At 42.1% G+C, this 15,710-nt stretch overlaps 1 protein-coding gene across 11 annotated transcripts in view; it reads right to left on the reverse strand.

Moving 5' to 3' along the window:
- Window positions 1–15,710, reverse strand: part of BRSK2 (BR serine/threonine kinase 2) — a 312,908-nt gene that overhangs the window by 12,022 nt on the left and 285,176 nt on the right. For 7 of the 11 annotated variants that reach the window (XM_027651228.1, XM_027651232.1, XM_027651236.1 and 4 more), the window contains 4 exons: window positions 13,472–13,595; window positions 11,284–11,464; window positions 10,553–10,642; window positions 2,176–2,223 (listed from right to left, as the gene is read on the reverse strand). In XM_027651228.1, the coding sequence (XP_027507029.1) occupies window positions 2,176–2,223; window positions 10,553–10,642; window positions 11,284–11,464; window positions 13,472–13,595 (443 nt within the window). The remainder of the gene's footprint in view (window positions 1–2,175; window positions 2,224–10,552; window positions 10,643–11,283; window positions 11,465–13,471; window positions 13,596–15,710) is intronic. The other 4 variants (XM_027651234.1, XM_027651231.1, XM_027651239.1 and 1 more) reach the window with 1 other exon arrangement.

Below are 15,710 nucleotides of genomic sequence, written 5' to 3' on the forward strand. Positions count from 1 at the left end.
ATTGATGATCACTGCTAGCAGAAGATGAGATAACATTTAAAGGGCTAGACAAATTTGTCTTGCTTTTAATTATAACATTCAGTGTTTTATAGTGGGTGAAAAGATATTCCTCATTCCCACCAGAGCTTTCACATGGCTGAGCATCTGATTGGCTCTTCCTGCTCCAGCGTTAACTCTTTTTGCTAAAATGACATTCTGTGCTCACACTCAGAATACAGAACAACGTGGAGGTCAAGAACCCCACAGAATATAGTTTTATAGTTCTTCATGCACTATTTGCTATTACTGGATGAACATTGTGTCAACTTCAAGGGGGGTTTCTGATTCTCGGAATCACAGAGGACAACTTGCCAAAAATAGGCTAAGTGCTTGCATCATTCCCTTGCACTCCCCTGTCTAAATCATGGGTTCCTGCACACAGAACAGCTCTTCACTCATATGAGAGGGTGGAGTTCAGCATGATGCAGTCACCACTGCTTTTGCTGTTTGTGACTACACCAAGAGGACTGTGATTTAAAGGAAGCAGCTCCATTAAACCCCGATAAGCTATTCTTTCTCTTCTCTCCCTTTCTCTCTCTCTGTGTTGTCTATGCTGTAGCTGCCACAAAACAGTCTCCCTGATGGCCTTCACCTTGTCCTCTTTGTCCCTTGTTGGATTGCTGCTGACATTATGACAGCTCGAGGGCCTGCATGAACTGTGAGTGAGCAGTGATGCTCTCTGCCTAAAGGATGCAGAGTACTGGCTGGTTATCTCTGTAGCTCAATTAACTTGCAAGCAACCAGCAGAACTGGAATTTTAGTATTTTTGTATGATGTGAATGTCAGATCCAGGCAAGAAACAAAGCGTTGAGGAAGAAGAGGTATTTGCTGTCTGATGCCTTCAAGAAGCTGAAGGTTTGCCTACAACTGAAATGAGTCACGAGGAGATCAGAAAAGTCAAATAAGAAATCAAACAAGCTCCTTTCAGAGCAAAGGAAAAGCTCCCACCAGCAAAGCTGCAACTTAAGGGAAAGAGACCATCTGAAATACAGGAAACAAGCCAAATTCTGCCTCAGTTACACATGCATAAACCTAATACTACCTCCACCATGACAACTTCCCTTTATGGTTTCAGAATCCACAACAACTCCAGAACAACTTTCTTCAGTTTACGAAGAGGTGGCATGGCAGTTGCAGGTGGAGAGCAGTAGTAGCTGATCACTTCCTCATCATTTTGTCTTCCCTTTCACAGAGATATCTGAATTCAACCTTGGTACCAGAATGGAAATCTAAAGAGAACAGAGTTCTCTCATACAGAATCTACACAAGATATAAGACAAAAACTTCTCTCATAGCATGTGGGTATTCCCACTATTGTATTTGGAGGAGTGAGTAGGGGCACAGGTAATGAAAGAAAGAACCCAGTACATGTGTATTCACAGGGGAAGGAAGCCTAGGGGCAATTTAACCAAAATTCGCATAACCCCAAGCAGGTTGAGCTGCAAGTTTTGCAGGAAACTTTTTTCTTAAACCTAGCAAAATTCCAAATCTTCAGTAGGTTCACTGCTCTTCCAGTGAGAGACATAACACTCTTCCCCAAGATCAGAGTGGAATTATGACAATTTACACTAGATAAGTGTCTGTCAGATAATATGCAGTGTGTCTTGTGGAGGATTTAAAAGCATCATACCCCAAGGATATCTGGGGAAGAAGGGGTTGGATGCAAAATACAATTAAATAATGTCGCATTCCTGTCTCAATAAATAGCAGGAAACCAAGGGAGACAGCAGCTAGCAGGGCAGCATTCAGCTTCATGGCAGAAAAGGGACTCAAGAACCATGAATCAACGGCAGCAAGTAAAGAAAAGAGTAAAAAAAAATCAGGAAAGAAAAGAAAATCACTGGCCTGGGTTACAGTGAGAGAGGGAATCTCATGTTTGTGCTATGAAGGGGAAAGCTGTGGTGGAGCCTGTGCATCTGTGCATGGATGGGGAGGAACAGAAAAAGGGGTATATGCTTGAGTCCTCCAGGTGAGTGAAAGACATAGTGGGCTGTTACAGTGTGGGCAGTCTTGAAAAGAGCAAAGGAGAGCAGGGATAGGGAAGGGGAAGAGGTGGAAGGGACGGGACGGCGCATTATTATGTTGCTCAGCAGGGGCTGGGGAAGGTGAAAAGGCAGAAGGGAAGGAAATTCTTACCACATTTGGAAAGTCTGCCAGTCATCAACTCCATACAGTTAGTGGTGTCTGGATCATAGACCGGAAAGAGGAGGGGAGGAGGAAAAACATAAAAAAAGGTTTCCACACCTCTGTGCATAAAGTAGTAACTTAGCACATTATTACCTGAAGCAGGAAACATATACACATCTTGGTCTTTACACAACCCAGGCCAAATTCTGCCACCCACTATATGCCAGTGTAAATCTGGCCCTGTGACTGAGAGTGGATGCTGCTTCAATCCTGCTGCCTCCACTCACCCCTTTATCATAGCTACAGGTATCTATGACATGTGGGAAATATTCTGCCACCATATTAGCAAACTAAAAGCCTTGAATACAGTGTTTCACCTGGCTAGCTTTGAAAGTTAGCCTGCAACAGCCATGAAATGTTCAATTGGCTGATATATCTACATAAAAATCCTGGAGAGAGGGAAGAAATACAGCACTGTGCTATTGCACATGGAATGAGGTTACTTGTACAGCTCAAAAACATCTTTTAGACCCCAAAGGATAATGTCGAAGTTCCAACCTAACTCTCTCTTATTCAAGTGTAGTCTCTTACTCCTCTTGCTTTCTAGGTCACTATTTAAAGGCAGTAGAAGTACTTCTGGAAAGGGTGGCAGAATCTGGTCCGAAGACACTACTGTCCACTTTGTGTATAGCTCCCATTACCACAGCCTCTGGGTGCTTCCTACTGGGGTGTGATAAGCAAAAGGAGCTCTACATGTCAGCTTTAAAACAGAAAGGACCAGCCCAGCTGGACACTTCCATGTGGAAGCTGCTGGCAAGCCAGATCTGCTGCTGTCAGCCAGGATTCCCTTGCACTTGGGATCTAAATCATCGTGTTCATGGGCAATTCACTGCTGAGCAAGAGGATACCAGTTAAAGCACTAAGCTCAGTCTGAGATCTCCTCTTGCCTGGGATCCTGATGAACACTTGGGTATTTAAGAAATATCCTTCTCAGAAACATGCACACATATGCTGAAAATCCATAACTCCCAGGAGGCTATAACTACCCCCTGTTTGCTATAAAGTCTGCAGGACAGAGGGAAAGATAATTTCTCAGCATTCCTCCCCTTAAATATTGAGAAAAGTAATTTCATAAGAGTGGGAAGGGGTGCTGGATATGCTTGGGTAAGCTGAACCCACGCTAGAAGAGCATCTTTTCTGATGCAGCCAAGCCTGTGCTGTGTGGATCATTTACAAAACCATAGAGCAGAGAGGGCAAGTGCTTGGTCCAGTCACACTGGTCAAAGCATCTAAGCAGCGGTTATACGCTCTCCATCCCCAAGGCTGAAGGTGGGCTGGCAGAGGTCAGTGGGAGATGATACCCATGGAAGTTCTCTCAGAAAGGCACAAGATGGAGAGAAAGGGGAAAAAGGGTGGAGGTGAAGGAGAAGAGAGCATTCAAGAACTGGAACAATGTATCAGAGGTGTCAGAGAGGCCAGGAGTTTACCTGCCTTTGAAACTCTTCAGCTAGTCTGGCAGAGTGAAGACAGACTAATCTCCCAAAATACATTTCTCCCTGAAGATGCCTAGCAGATTGGAGAAGTGCCTATAGTGGCTGATTGGGTCAGTGACGAGAAGTCACATTCACAGGTTTGGATAATTTTTTTTCTTTAATAACTTGGAGAAGTTTGTTGTCTCATGCCTTTCAGTGGTTCCTGTCCAGCCCCCTCATAGTCAACTACACTTTGCTGTAATGCAGTGTGATGCAGATCTATAGTGGTAGAGCTCACAGCATTCACCCAATCATTAGCAGAACTTAGCTTTGAAAGAACACGTAAGAGCAAAGAAAGTCTCAAATATGGCCAAAAGACTGTTTCTGCCTCCACCCTCCAACACCTGGAATTTTCCCCTCACGTGTATCCACACTAACTGGCCACTCAGTAACTAGCAGTCTGGAAACAAAAAAGGTCACATTTGGATAATATCAGAGCAGGTAAACATTGCAGCTAGTTACTAAGAGTCTCCTGAAACTGGTATTTCTGTTTCATTCTTAATTTTAACAAATTAAAAAATAATCATGCCTCCTTAAGTTAATACTGTCTTTTTTTTCTAAGTCATTTGCAGTCAGCATAGGTCTCTTTAGTATTTAAAGCTAATTGTGTAACAGATCTACAAACAGTCATTGTGTGATCAGAATACAAACTGACAGACCTACACAGGAGAAAAGGATTGTAACAGAGGCTTTTTGGCAGCATAACATCTTGGGCTCTGTACTCCATTTTATTCCTAAAAATGTAAATTTGCATGGTATGGTATTACTTTTGATGGATAGGGAATTTTTTTTAAAATATGAGATCATGGAAAAATCAAAGGAACACTAATGAAACCCCTAACTTGTCTTTCTTAAAACTTTAATGCACAACTATAATTTGCATTCTCTGTATTGCCATGGCTAGTCCCAGGAACTGCATAGGAATTCATTTTTATTTGTAATGTCTTTCCAAGACCTGATCAGATTGTTTTTCCCCAATTCCTAAGGCAAAGTCAGCATGGGCACACCAGGACCAGTAGCTCATATTGCATTACTTAAAAGACTAACAGTGTTAATATGCCGTCAGCTTCTCTTTTATAATAATTACTTTAATACTTTCATTTCTGTCATATTGTAACATCTGCTTTAGTAAATACTCTACATGATAAAGTATTCCATCATTTTCCAGTAGAAATTTCATTCTAATTAGAAAGTCTTAGATTCTTGGCAGTCAGCTTCTGCTCATAGATACTAATCCACAATCCAGTGACTGTGGGATCCAGGTGTCATGTGAAAGGACTAAAGCCAGGGTCCAAAGGCTTTTAACTGTCTGAGAAACGCTGATGGGTCATGTAACTGCATTTTTTATGTGTCCTCTTTAATTTTTTAATTAAAGTATAGTAGCAGTGCCAGATCTCAATCCTTCTGATGATAAGGGAATTTCTTATTTCATAGAAATTGCTGGCAGTCCCTCATACTTCGGGTTTGACCAAGACTCTTTCATATATGACATCCATCATTAACAGATGGCAAATATTTTGGTTAAAATAAGGCCTTCCTTCAAAAGGCCAAACAAGTTCTGAATCCATTAAAAATTGCTAGTGTTCTGTTGAATTTTCTTTTACAACTTTCTTTATTCTTTAATTTCTGCATTTCTATCCTACATAAATTTCACAATGAAGTCATCTAGTTTGTGATGCTTCTGATATCTCTGATTCTGAGACTTGTCCCAGCCCAGGAAATCTCACCCAAACAACTGCTCCTCTGAGATCTCCAAATCCAGGGCTAGATCCCAGAAAGCACTGAGCAGCTCCTGCCAGATGCTCACAGTCCCCAATAAACAGGGAAGGAGATGATGTCAAGGGAGCCACCAGTTCCTCTGGTCCAAGGCAGTTATCATTCAGATTGAAATTCCCCAGTGTTAGTGTGCTTATTTGAAATTCTCTGTTCTCTTATCAAAACTCTGGAGAGTCTGGACTTTTTTTACATGCTTGATTTCAGAACTACCAGTAAGTATTTCAGATAAGTTTAATGAAGGCTGTTCAGTAATAATACTAAGGCTGTTCAGCAAAAAAACCAGGGCTCTGCTAATCCAACTAGGCATTAGAGTGCACCTTTTGTAGGTGGGAACCATGATAGCAAGATGAAGGAATTACTCCAGACACTACAGGAGTGGTAAGACATAAACAGTCACACAAGATTGCAGGAAACAAGAGAAACTTGGGACCTGGATGAACCCCAGAAAAATTGACTTGTGATCCAGTTTCAAAATGGCACTTGCAGAGTCCTTGTTTTGAGTCTGTAGCTGGAAATTCACCTTGCAAAGCACTTCATTTCCTCCTTATTCCCTTTTAAGTCTTGATGATAAAATCCTATGCACATTTAGAAACTGAGTTTCTCACTATTTTTTTTTGTAGCAATTTAGCCTACAGCTCTTGTGAGCCATAAAATACCCAGAAATCACAAATCAGTCTTCTATCAAGAATTTGCACTGCTCTATTTTGAAGCTAGATATGGTCTCTAAACACTTGTTTATGCTGATGAAAGGCACTTCCAGCAGTAATACTGAGATGCTCTGAGCTTTGAGATGTCAATGGTTAAAATCTGATATGAAGCCAATAAATACAATAAGGAAAGAGAAAAACTTTCCCAAAGAAGTTATAAAGGTTATTTCAGCATAGCTGATTGCCCAGAACATGGGAAAATGGGAAAAAATAAGAATATGCAGCACCCCACACTTAAAATCAAAGCTCAAAGAAACAAGGAAGTATTAGGGAAATAAAAATTGATACACTGTGAATGATCACAGATGGCTTTTGCATGTCCCTATTCACCAGCTGTTACTATTACTCTTTTGTGCAAAGGCATCAGAGAAAAACAAATTATGATTTAATGGAAAGAGTGTTGGGCTGAAACAAAGGCACAAATCTGAAATATCTTCCTCCACGGAGAGAGATCTTTTTATCCCAGCAAAGGGCAGTTTGCCCAGGGATTACCTAAGTAGTTATACCTGAGTATAAGACTCCTGGATGGAGCTATACATGGATGAGAGATGAGGTTGGCTGCTCTCACAGACAGTGAGATTCACTCTTGATGCAAAAGGGACTGTCCTTTCATGGTCTTGCTGGGCTTAGTGGTTTTTGATACCAGTAACAAGTATACAAGGGCAACTGTTCTGGTTTAGACCAAGGGCCAAAACCATCCAATGCTCCGTCTACATCAGCAGCCACAAAGACACGCAGGAGCATAACAGCAGGCCAAGCAGATACTTCCTAACACTGCCTTGCTCACCACTGTCAGGTCAGAGATTTCCTGAGCCTGCAGTTGTTTCTCTGTTGAGCAATTCCATAAAGATTTTTCTGTCAGGAAGTTGTCTAGCCTCCCTGGGAGTAAGAAGTATTCAGGGGAAGATGAGCATCTGCAAGCTCCTCACATGCAGAACCTGCTTCAGCGAAGAGTTCCACAGGTCTTAGATTATGTGAAGAGACGCTTTCCAATATTTTTTTTGGTACTTGACTTCCACTACTTTCATATGATGGCCTCTAGTTCTTTCACTGGGAAAAGAAAATGAACAATTGATCCCTATTTACTTGTAACTCACGCCAGTCATGAGTTGTAGACCTGGTACTGTCTCAGCAATCATAGTACAGAGGTCCTGAAACCTTAGATTAGAAAGCTGATATATTGCACTAAATTTGGCCAACTAAGCAGCGGCTTTTAGAAGTACTACATAAACTTTTGGAATGGATTTAGTTTATTTACACATTTATTCAGGTAAGGGAGGGAATCTATTTTCCTGCTTCAGAGTATGCCAGAAGAAATATGCACAGCCAGTCTCAGAAAGGAAAAATGGAAGTGAATGAAGGGATATATGGAGAAAGGGAGATTATCAGGTGCTCAAGTATGACACAGAAACACATCTGCCTAGATCAGGTACATAACAGGCTCACACACACACACACACACACACAGATGCATGGGCAACATGACATCTACAAACACTGTTGTGAGCTGGAGGAAACGAAAAAGAGGGAAGTGCATTCTGAAACCCAGGCAAGCCGGCTCAGTGGGCTGGCATACTGCATAGCAGATCAAAGAGGGGCAGGAGAGAGAATGACTGTCAGTGCCATATGCTTATTAGGCCTTGCTGTTCTGCTTTATACTGAGTTCATCGAATCTTCCCCTTTTGCAGGTCTCACTTTACCTGCATGCACCTTTCACAGCTGGTTTTCATCATCCCACCTGTAATGGCATCTGAACTAAAAGTCAGGAGAAACAACCACATAGAGGAGATGTCTGTGTATGATGACCTGGGAAAATATCCAGTGCTGGACAGTATTGCTGGTTAGAGACAGCAGTACACTCAGAGCCGCGGAGGAGGCAAGTCCAAGTGAACTGTGAGCTCATTCTATTGCAGCGCTGGACTGCCTACAGAGCATCCTCAAACCATGAACCTAAACAGGAGCCCAACCACCACAATTTCTGTGAGCTGTTCAGAGCTGGGCATATGGGAGGGTAAGAGAAACAGAGAAGACTTTGCCTTGTTTCTAGTGAGAAAAATTGATTAATTCCATGACAATTTCTAGGAAGCTCTTGCACACATCATTCCAAGTACAGACAGCCAGCTAAGCAAGGTGCTGAATGCAAACTCTGCTGTCCTTTATCCCTTTTTTCTTCCCCTTACTCTCACTGACTGGGGATGTGAACCACAGGGCCTCTTTACTTTGATGTATGGGTTGTCTCTTTTTGGTAACAATCCTTTTATTTCCCCTCCCTTCCTTTTCTCTTTGCCTTGTACTCCACTCCAATCTAAGATTTGCAGGTTGACTTCTCTCATTTTCAAGAGACTTGCATACTCCTGACCAGGTCAGGTGATGTGGTACAGAACAGTTTGGCACCCTGTCTCATGAGTTGTCTTGCCTGGTTAACTTCCCACCCAAGGGAATTCTCATTTTTAAATTTCAAGAGATCATTAATTTTGGTTTTGCTCCTATTTCACTCTGGCATTAGAGATCAGGCTGGGTTTTCCCTGCTAGAACAACATATTCTCATGTTGTTTTCAGCAATAGAAATCATGTGATTTTTCCATTCCAGAACCAGAGTAAAACTATAAGTCAGATACATTTCTCACAGTACAGTTTGCCCATAACATCTCCCTGAACTTTAGTCAGTTGAATGGTTTTTATTCCTGCTATAATATGACTTTCTTAGGGAGATATCCTGCCTCACATGCAAGTGTGCAACAGGGTTCAAGTCTTTCTAGAGAGCTGCAGTAGCTAGGACATATTAGGGTGAAGAAGTTAAGAGAGATCCTCAAGTTATTTACTTTTTAAACAATTTTTTCCTCACAGGAAAGTAAGAGTACACTTCCTTCCCTAAGAAATAAGGAATGCTTGAATATTGTTCACATATCAGGAGTAATATGAAATACACTTACAGGATGCTTTTCTATCTAATTCCCCTCACCCCCACTTAACCCCAGCATTTCCCAAGAGGAAGGGCTGGCAGAAAATTCTGGCTGCTTCCTTGAGTTTGATTTAATTTCTAAAGTCCAGACAGCAAAAACCTCAATCAACCATAGTTGTAGTGTCCTCATCTTCCCTGTTTCTGAACAGAATAACCCATGTGCTAGGCACCACTGCAATCCAGCATGCAGAAGGTCAGGCAGTGCTGGAGGCCAAAAGTAAAGTGGACACTGAACTGAGCATACTTCTCTGTCAGGTACTAAGCATACACACTTCTAGATGGAGTTATTTTATCTTCAGCTGCCAAAGCCACACTGTTAGACCAGAAGGATGTAACCCATATGTGCAATGAGCCAAGGACATCTGGGATTTAATTGCAGGATGAAATGCCAACCTAACTCCCACACTTTTGTCTTGGCTTGTTCACACAAAGGTCAAGCACAGAATTTGGCTCTAAAGTATAATATTTATTTACTTCCTTTTCATCTCCCACTCCTCCTGACTCTTTCTCTTCTTCCTCCAGCTTCTGCTCTCTACCTTGCTCCTATTTATTCCCTGTATCTGCACATTCTTTCTGCTTCTCCCTATTTTTCCTTCCTTGAAGCATTCCCAATAGGTCATCTGCCTTAAGTTTTCAATTTTCACCTTCTTCTTTGTTCTGTCCTTTCAAAGGAGAGAAGAATTAACACTGATATTTTTTGTGTGTGCAAGCACTAGTGTTCAGAGTGAACACTTGCTACATGATGGTGGGATGAAGCCAGTTTCTGTATTATCAATTCAGGCTGTCTACACATTCAGATTGATGTCACTGCACAGGGTAACACACATAAGGATTTCTCTACCACCATGAGGAAATTTACTTTTCAAATAGGTAAGATATAGCTTTTGCAGAACCTTAGTGTATAATTTGTGCTACCACAGTATTGAGCCAAGAATTTGATCACACTAGTGGAAACTATTAACCACCTTCTGACCATCTGTTAACGGTTAAGTCAAAAGTAGCTCTCAACTTTGTTCTGAGACCCTCTGAAGTTGGAGGTTTCTAAAGCATGCCTGAAGGGTTTGAAACTCAGGTATCTTCTAGAGCATGTCCCTATTCTGGGATATTTTGGAGCTGGAGAAAATTTGGAAGGTCTACTGATGATGCAGCTTTTGATGGAGAAGTGGGCAAATGGCTCTTTGGGCGGGCGGAGGGCAGAAGCTGTTCAACTGGGGAATGCACTGGGAGCACCGGAGTGGGAATGAGAAAGGGAGGAGTAGGGTGGGTGCAGGGAGTTACTGCTCTGTCCGAATGGAGCTCATTTATTGCTGTGATCAGAGGGATGGCCTCCCTCAGCCTCCTGGTACCAAGAGGCATTTCACCTTCCTGTCCCTGCTGAAGCAAGGTGCTCGACAGTAGAAACTACTTACCTGATAACTGCTGCACTGAAGGCTGGTCATGTGTGCTTAACAACTGTGCCTGAATGGTTTCTACTACCCTCTTAAAGCGACGGCTTGGACCTGTGAGGAGAGAAGAGGCACAAATGGCTGTGAGAGGAATAGGAGTCCGTATACAACCCAGGCTGGAGGGGAAGCATCACAAGTATCTTCCCTTCAGTCTTGTCCCCAGGAGTCTACTGACAGTGTCTCTGTCCTTCAGCCAAAGGGACTGTGGTGTGCTGGACTCAACAGGAGGAAGAATGGCTTCTGGGCTCCTTTTGTGAAGGCATAAAAGGTCGGGGGGGTTGTTTGTTTTAAACCCTGGGGGGGACATGTGGCCACCCAGAAGAAAAGGGTGAGTGAAAGTTTCTGTCAGAAGGAAGAAACTAATGGCCTCACAATGTCCTGCTGAGACTCTGAGACTTTTGAGTGAAACATGGAGACAGTACCATGAGATATTCCAGATCTGATGCACAGAGCAGCCATTTTAGCACTAATCGTGGAAGCAGTAACTTCACCTTTTGGGAATCTCTGTCCCTGCCTACCACTTTCATCGTTACCAACACTATTTTTGTTCCAAATGTCCTCCTTTCCCCTGTCTGAATTTTCCCCCTGAGGCTAAGACAGTTATATTCTTTCCTCTGACAGAGCAATTTGCAGGCCTCTATTATCAGCAAGGACAAAGCCAGCTTGCACCCATTTTAGAGCTTTGCCATGGTTACCTGATAAGAGTGTGAAAGTGACAGAATAGATCCCGTTCTCCTTTTGCGCCTCTCCCCCTTCTGTGTACGTTATGTCCACCTGGAACTTCACTGGCTTCTGGAAGACAGCAGGACCTCCCGTGGACTTATATTCTGCACGGAAACTTGTCTGTGAGATGACACTGTGACTGAGACTTGGAATCTGAAACAGGTTGGTAGAAGAAGGTAGTAGAACTAGTGCACAAAGTGAAAAATTTGCAAAATTCTATTTATAGCAACACACATTTCCAGAGTGGATAACATTTGCTAGATCTGCTTCTGGTCTTGAATTCATAAAGTACAGTGTTCTTGTGAAATCAGCAAGACTGTAGATTGCTTGGCACCACAGAAGAATGCACTGCTGCTTACAGGACTGATCCAAATTTAAAGGTTGAATATTGGTGGAATACCCATCATGCTTATAAATGTACATTTGTTGCTCAATTTCATACACTCAGTCTTCCTTTTCCTACTCATCTACCAGTTTTGAGAAATGCCTTTTTCCTGAGTAAAAACTACTATTAAGAGAGTGGGCAGTAAATCGATGGGATATAAAAAGCACTCAAGTGGCCTGGTCGGATCTCACAGCTGATCCTGTTTTGAGCAGGAGACCTCCTGAAGACCTTTCCAACCTCTAACTGCTTGGTGATTGATGTCAAAGCAGACACTTAGACAAGCACCTGAGATATCCACAGGGAAAGCAGACCTGCAAATAACTCACCCAAACCATAACTCCTACCAATATGTAAAAGAACTCTGAGAAACTTCATTGTATCTTGCAATATCTGTATCTTCAGACTCATGGTGGAATTTCATAACTGCCTAACTTTCAAGCAGTTACCATCCACGCTTTCTGCCAAAATGTAACATACTCTGCTGCTTCACACCAACCTGAGATGGACACCAGTGTCTGATGAACGCTACTATACTGTATTTACTCCTTGTATGCTTGTATAGTTTCAAGGGTTATGGCTGGTTTTTTGGAAGAAATTCATTGCATCATGATCCTCAGTGTTTGTCACAATAAATAAAACACTGTTCTGGTGTCACCTTGGGGGGGTTCACACCTTGCAAGTCCCACAGCCACTTTGGGAGGGTGGCGGAAAACCCGGACTGGATTTCTGCTGGAGTACAGAATGGGGGAAAACAGGGACTGGATTTTTTCTGGAGCACAGCATGGGAGAAAATCTGGACTGGATTTTGTTGGATACGGAATGGGGGAAAACCCAGAGTGGATTTCCGCTGGAGTACGGAATGGGGAAAAACACAGACTAGATTTTGGCTGGAGTACGGAATGGGGGAAAACCTGGACTGGATTTTTCCAGAGACTGGATTTCAAAAAAAAAAAAAAAAAAGGGTTGGACTTGATGATCTCAGAGGTCCTTTCCAATCCATCTGACTCTATGATTCTATGATCATAGAGATTAAAATGAAGTTCAGTATTCTATGGAAAAAAAATCAATTCAACAAACTATATAAGAAATTAAGTCTCCTTCTCTTAATGCTATTAAAAAAGTCTAATTATGTTGTTGACTACCTTGAATTGAAAAATCTCTTAATTTAATTTTGCTGTGCTTTTTCTTCACTGGTACTTCTTGACAATGATAGCAAGGATCTTCTATAGGAAAATATTACGATTTTGCTCTGCTTTCTTAGCTTGTATATAAACTGCATTTGCAACATCTGATACTCCGGTCACCAGAGGAAACAACCCTTCTTTCTGCCATACAGTACTGAAGTGGAGATTTAAAGTAACAAATGCAGATGTAAGACAGGATTTTTGTCTGATTGAAGTGGTGGAGGGTTTGTCCAACAAGGGAAGACCCAATCTGCTGCCCAGACCAGTAACTGCAAGGTTAGTTTGACAAAGGAGCAAATTGCTGTCTTGATACCGTGCCAGCAGTGTGCTCTAACTGCAGTGTTATTCCAAACACTGGCAACCTGGAGACCTTGACAAGAAGGCTGAAATCTCTTCTCACCTTAGAGAGCATTATCTATACTTAGTAATTCACACACAGTCCAGTGGAGGCCTGAATCGACAGGTTATGCACATTAAACCCACAGAGGCTGCACTTGAAGGAGCAGAGACCCTGTCCAGTAACATACAGCACAAGGAGTCCTGGAACTGACCAGAGGGCAGTGCCTCCAAGAGGCAGCTGGGATGACTTACCGAGAGGAAAGCGTGGACTATATCAGCCTTAATGGAGCTTAGTGGTTTGTCCTTAATGACCACAAAAATCTGTTCTTCTTTCTCCAAGTTGATGAAGTTACCGAACCAGGATTTTTTGGCAAGCCTGACATGATGAAAAGAAAGAGGTGGTTTAGAGTACTGAGCACTGTTTGTTATTCCTTTAACACCCCTAGCTGGAAAAAGAATTAAAAAACATACAAGAAAGTTTTGATAACGCTCCAGATTTGATGTTATTGCTAATAGTAAGTGGAAAACAGTGTCAGAGAACATCCAGAACAACGTTTCCCTTAGTGAAAATTGGTAAAATGACAGACCACACAGTCTCAGTCTGGCAGCAACAATGAAAAATCAGGAGCAACAGTAACTCTTTTGACTGAGCCAATACATCGATTAATACTGCATATATAAAGCCTATATAAGCCAGGGGACACATTTCTGGTTTGTCTCCAGGGAACTATTCATTTCATGTGACAATATGCAGATCCTGGCAACACACAGATTTAAGTTCCTTCCCACTCAATTTCAACTCCTTTGGTGTTATAGGACTTAAGTTCCTTTTCTAAAGGTGTCCTGTTGGGCTGATGGTACAATCACAAAATCTTGCTTTTTAAAGCAAGTTGTAGATTTCACCAGACCTCCAATCTGTCAGTGAGTGAAATCCACTCCCACACAGAGTGTCAGGACAAAGACTGTCCCATTCATTAGTCTCATTCAGGGTGTCTATATAATGAGTGAACTCTGGTCATCCTACAAAGGAATGAAATTTCAGTACTAAGAAAGAAGATGCCAAAACCATGCAAAACACAGTTCAGGCTTTCCACTGACAGCAGTCCAACTTCACAGTTTCTTTCAGCATCAGGTAGTGGTTTCACTATAAAATGAAATTGCTATGTTTTTTCACACTGATCGTATCAGTAAATGTTTGATTTTGCTTATTCTTTTACCAGTCCACTCTGTTGGCATTACCTTTTAAGTTGAACAGGCTAAAGGAAGAATTCAGGGACATATATTTTAATGGGAGACACTACTGAGAACTTGAAGGTAGCACCTCTGACAGGTGTGGTTTTGATGAGAGAGAAGATGTTGTTAGCCATGAGACACAGCCAAAGAATTGCTAGACCAAACTAAACCCAGGGAAAATTCCACTTCCATCAGCCATATTCTAGTAGGGAAGAATTTGGCATGAATATGTCAGAAATGAAAAGACCTGCCACTAAGAGACTGCCTTTTTTTTCCTCTACAGCATACTTTACAATGCCAAGTCTGATTTGAAGTATAGCACAGAATAGATTTTCACTCATTTTGGTGGACATTCACCACTCAGTGGAAGAAGACACTCTCTCCAGACAAGGACAGCCATCTGCAGAAGGGATTACTAAACATCAGTTTTACAGCAAAGCACTGAACAGCTGGAGCGAGTTATTAGTAGACTCGCTTTCTGTGGCAAAGGTTTAGACTGAGGCAGAACAAGGATGGGCAGAGACTAGGAGAGAGAGGAGCAAACTAAGAAACTAATTTGAAGTCTAGGCCTTCAGGATAAAGAACAAAGCTTGACCTCAGTATTGTCCAGCAATTTGCACTCATTCCCCATTCCAGAGTGCTCCATGAATAAGTCGGCTCACAGCCCATTTAACACACGCAGTAGAAAGACCACAACTGGAAGACCACTCAGCTGGGCAAATAATTATTTGCTTCATTTACTGTAGGCATCCAAAAATAAGAGTACAGAAAGATTCACTTGCAATTTGGTAAACCAGTGCCCCCCACTCAATTAAAGTGGGCTGGAAAACTGTCACTCCCTAAAATATTCATAGGCAGCTGTAACTAAGCCAGTGAGCCAGAGATTAGCATAGGGAGCAGTAAAGAGAAAGGGCCTCTCATTTAAATGGTCGTTAAGGAGCCAGGGTTAGAGTGCGAAAGAAAATTACATACTAATTAGCTCATGTGTCTCGCACACACCATAACAACTCTGCAAGCCCCTGGAGAGCTGGGGCAATAGCTCCCTGCATGTAAAGGGTCTATGCTCATTAGTAAATTAGCACCTGGTTATCTATCTAAAACGGCTGGTTGTCTTAGGCTTGGATGTATCATAATCTGAACCAGGGTTGGTGATACGGACTCCGGGGCCCAGTGGAAGCATGGGCCTGAAAAAGTGTGCATATTTAATTGCAGATCTGCCATGTTAAAATATGGCTTTTCATTTCTGTGTTGGCATTAA

Source organism: Corapipo altera, unplaced genomic scaffold (assembly GCF_003945725.1).
Source record: "Corapipo altera isolate COAL_440 unplaced genomic scaffold, ASM394572v1 78, whole genome shotgun sequence".
NCBI classification, from domain to species: Eukaryota; Metazoa; Chordata; class Aves; order Passeriformes; family Pipridae; genus Corapipo; species Corapipo altera.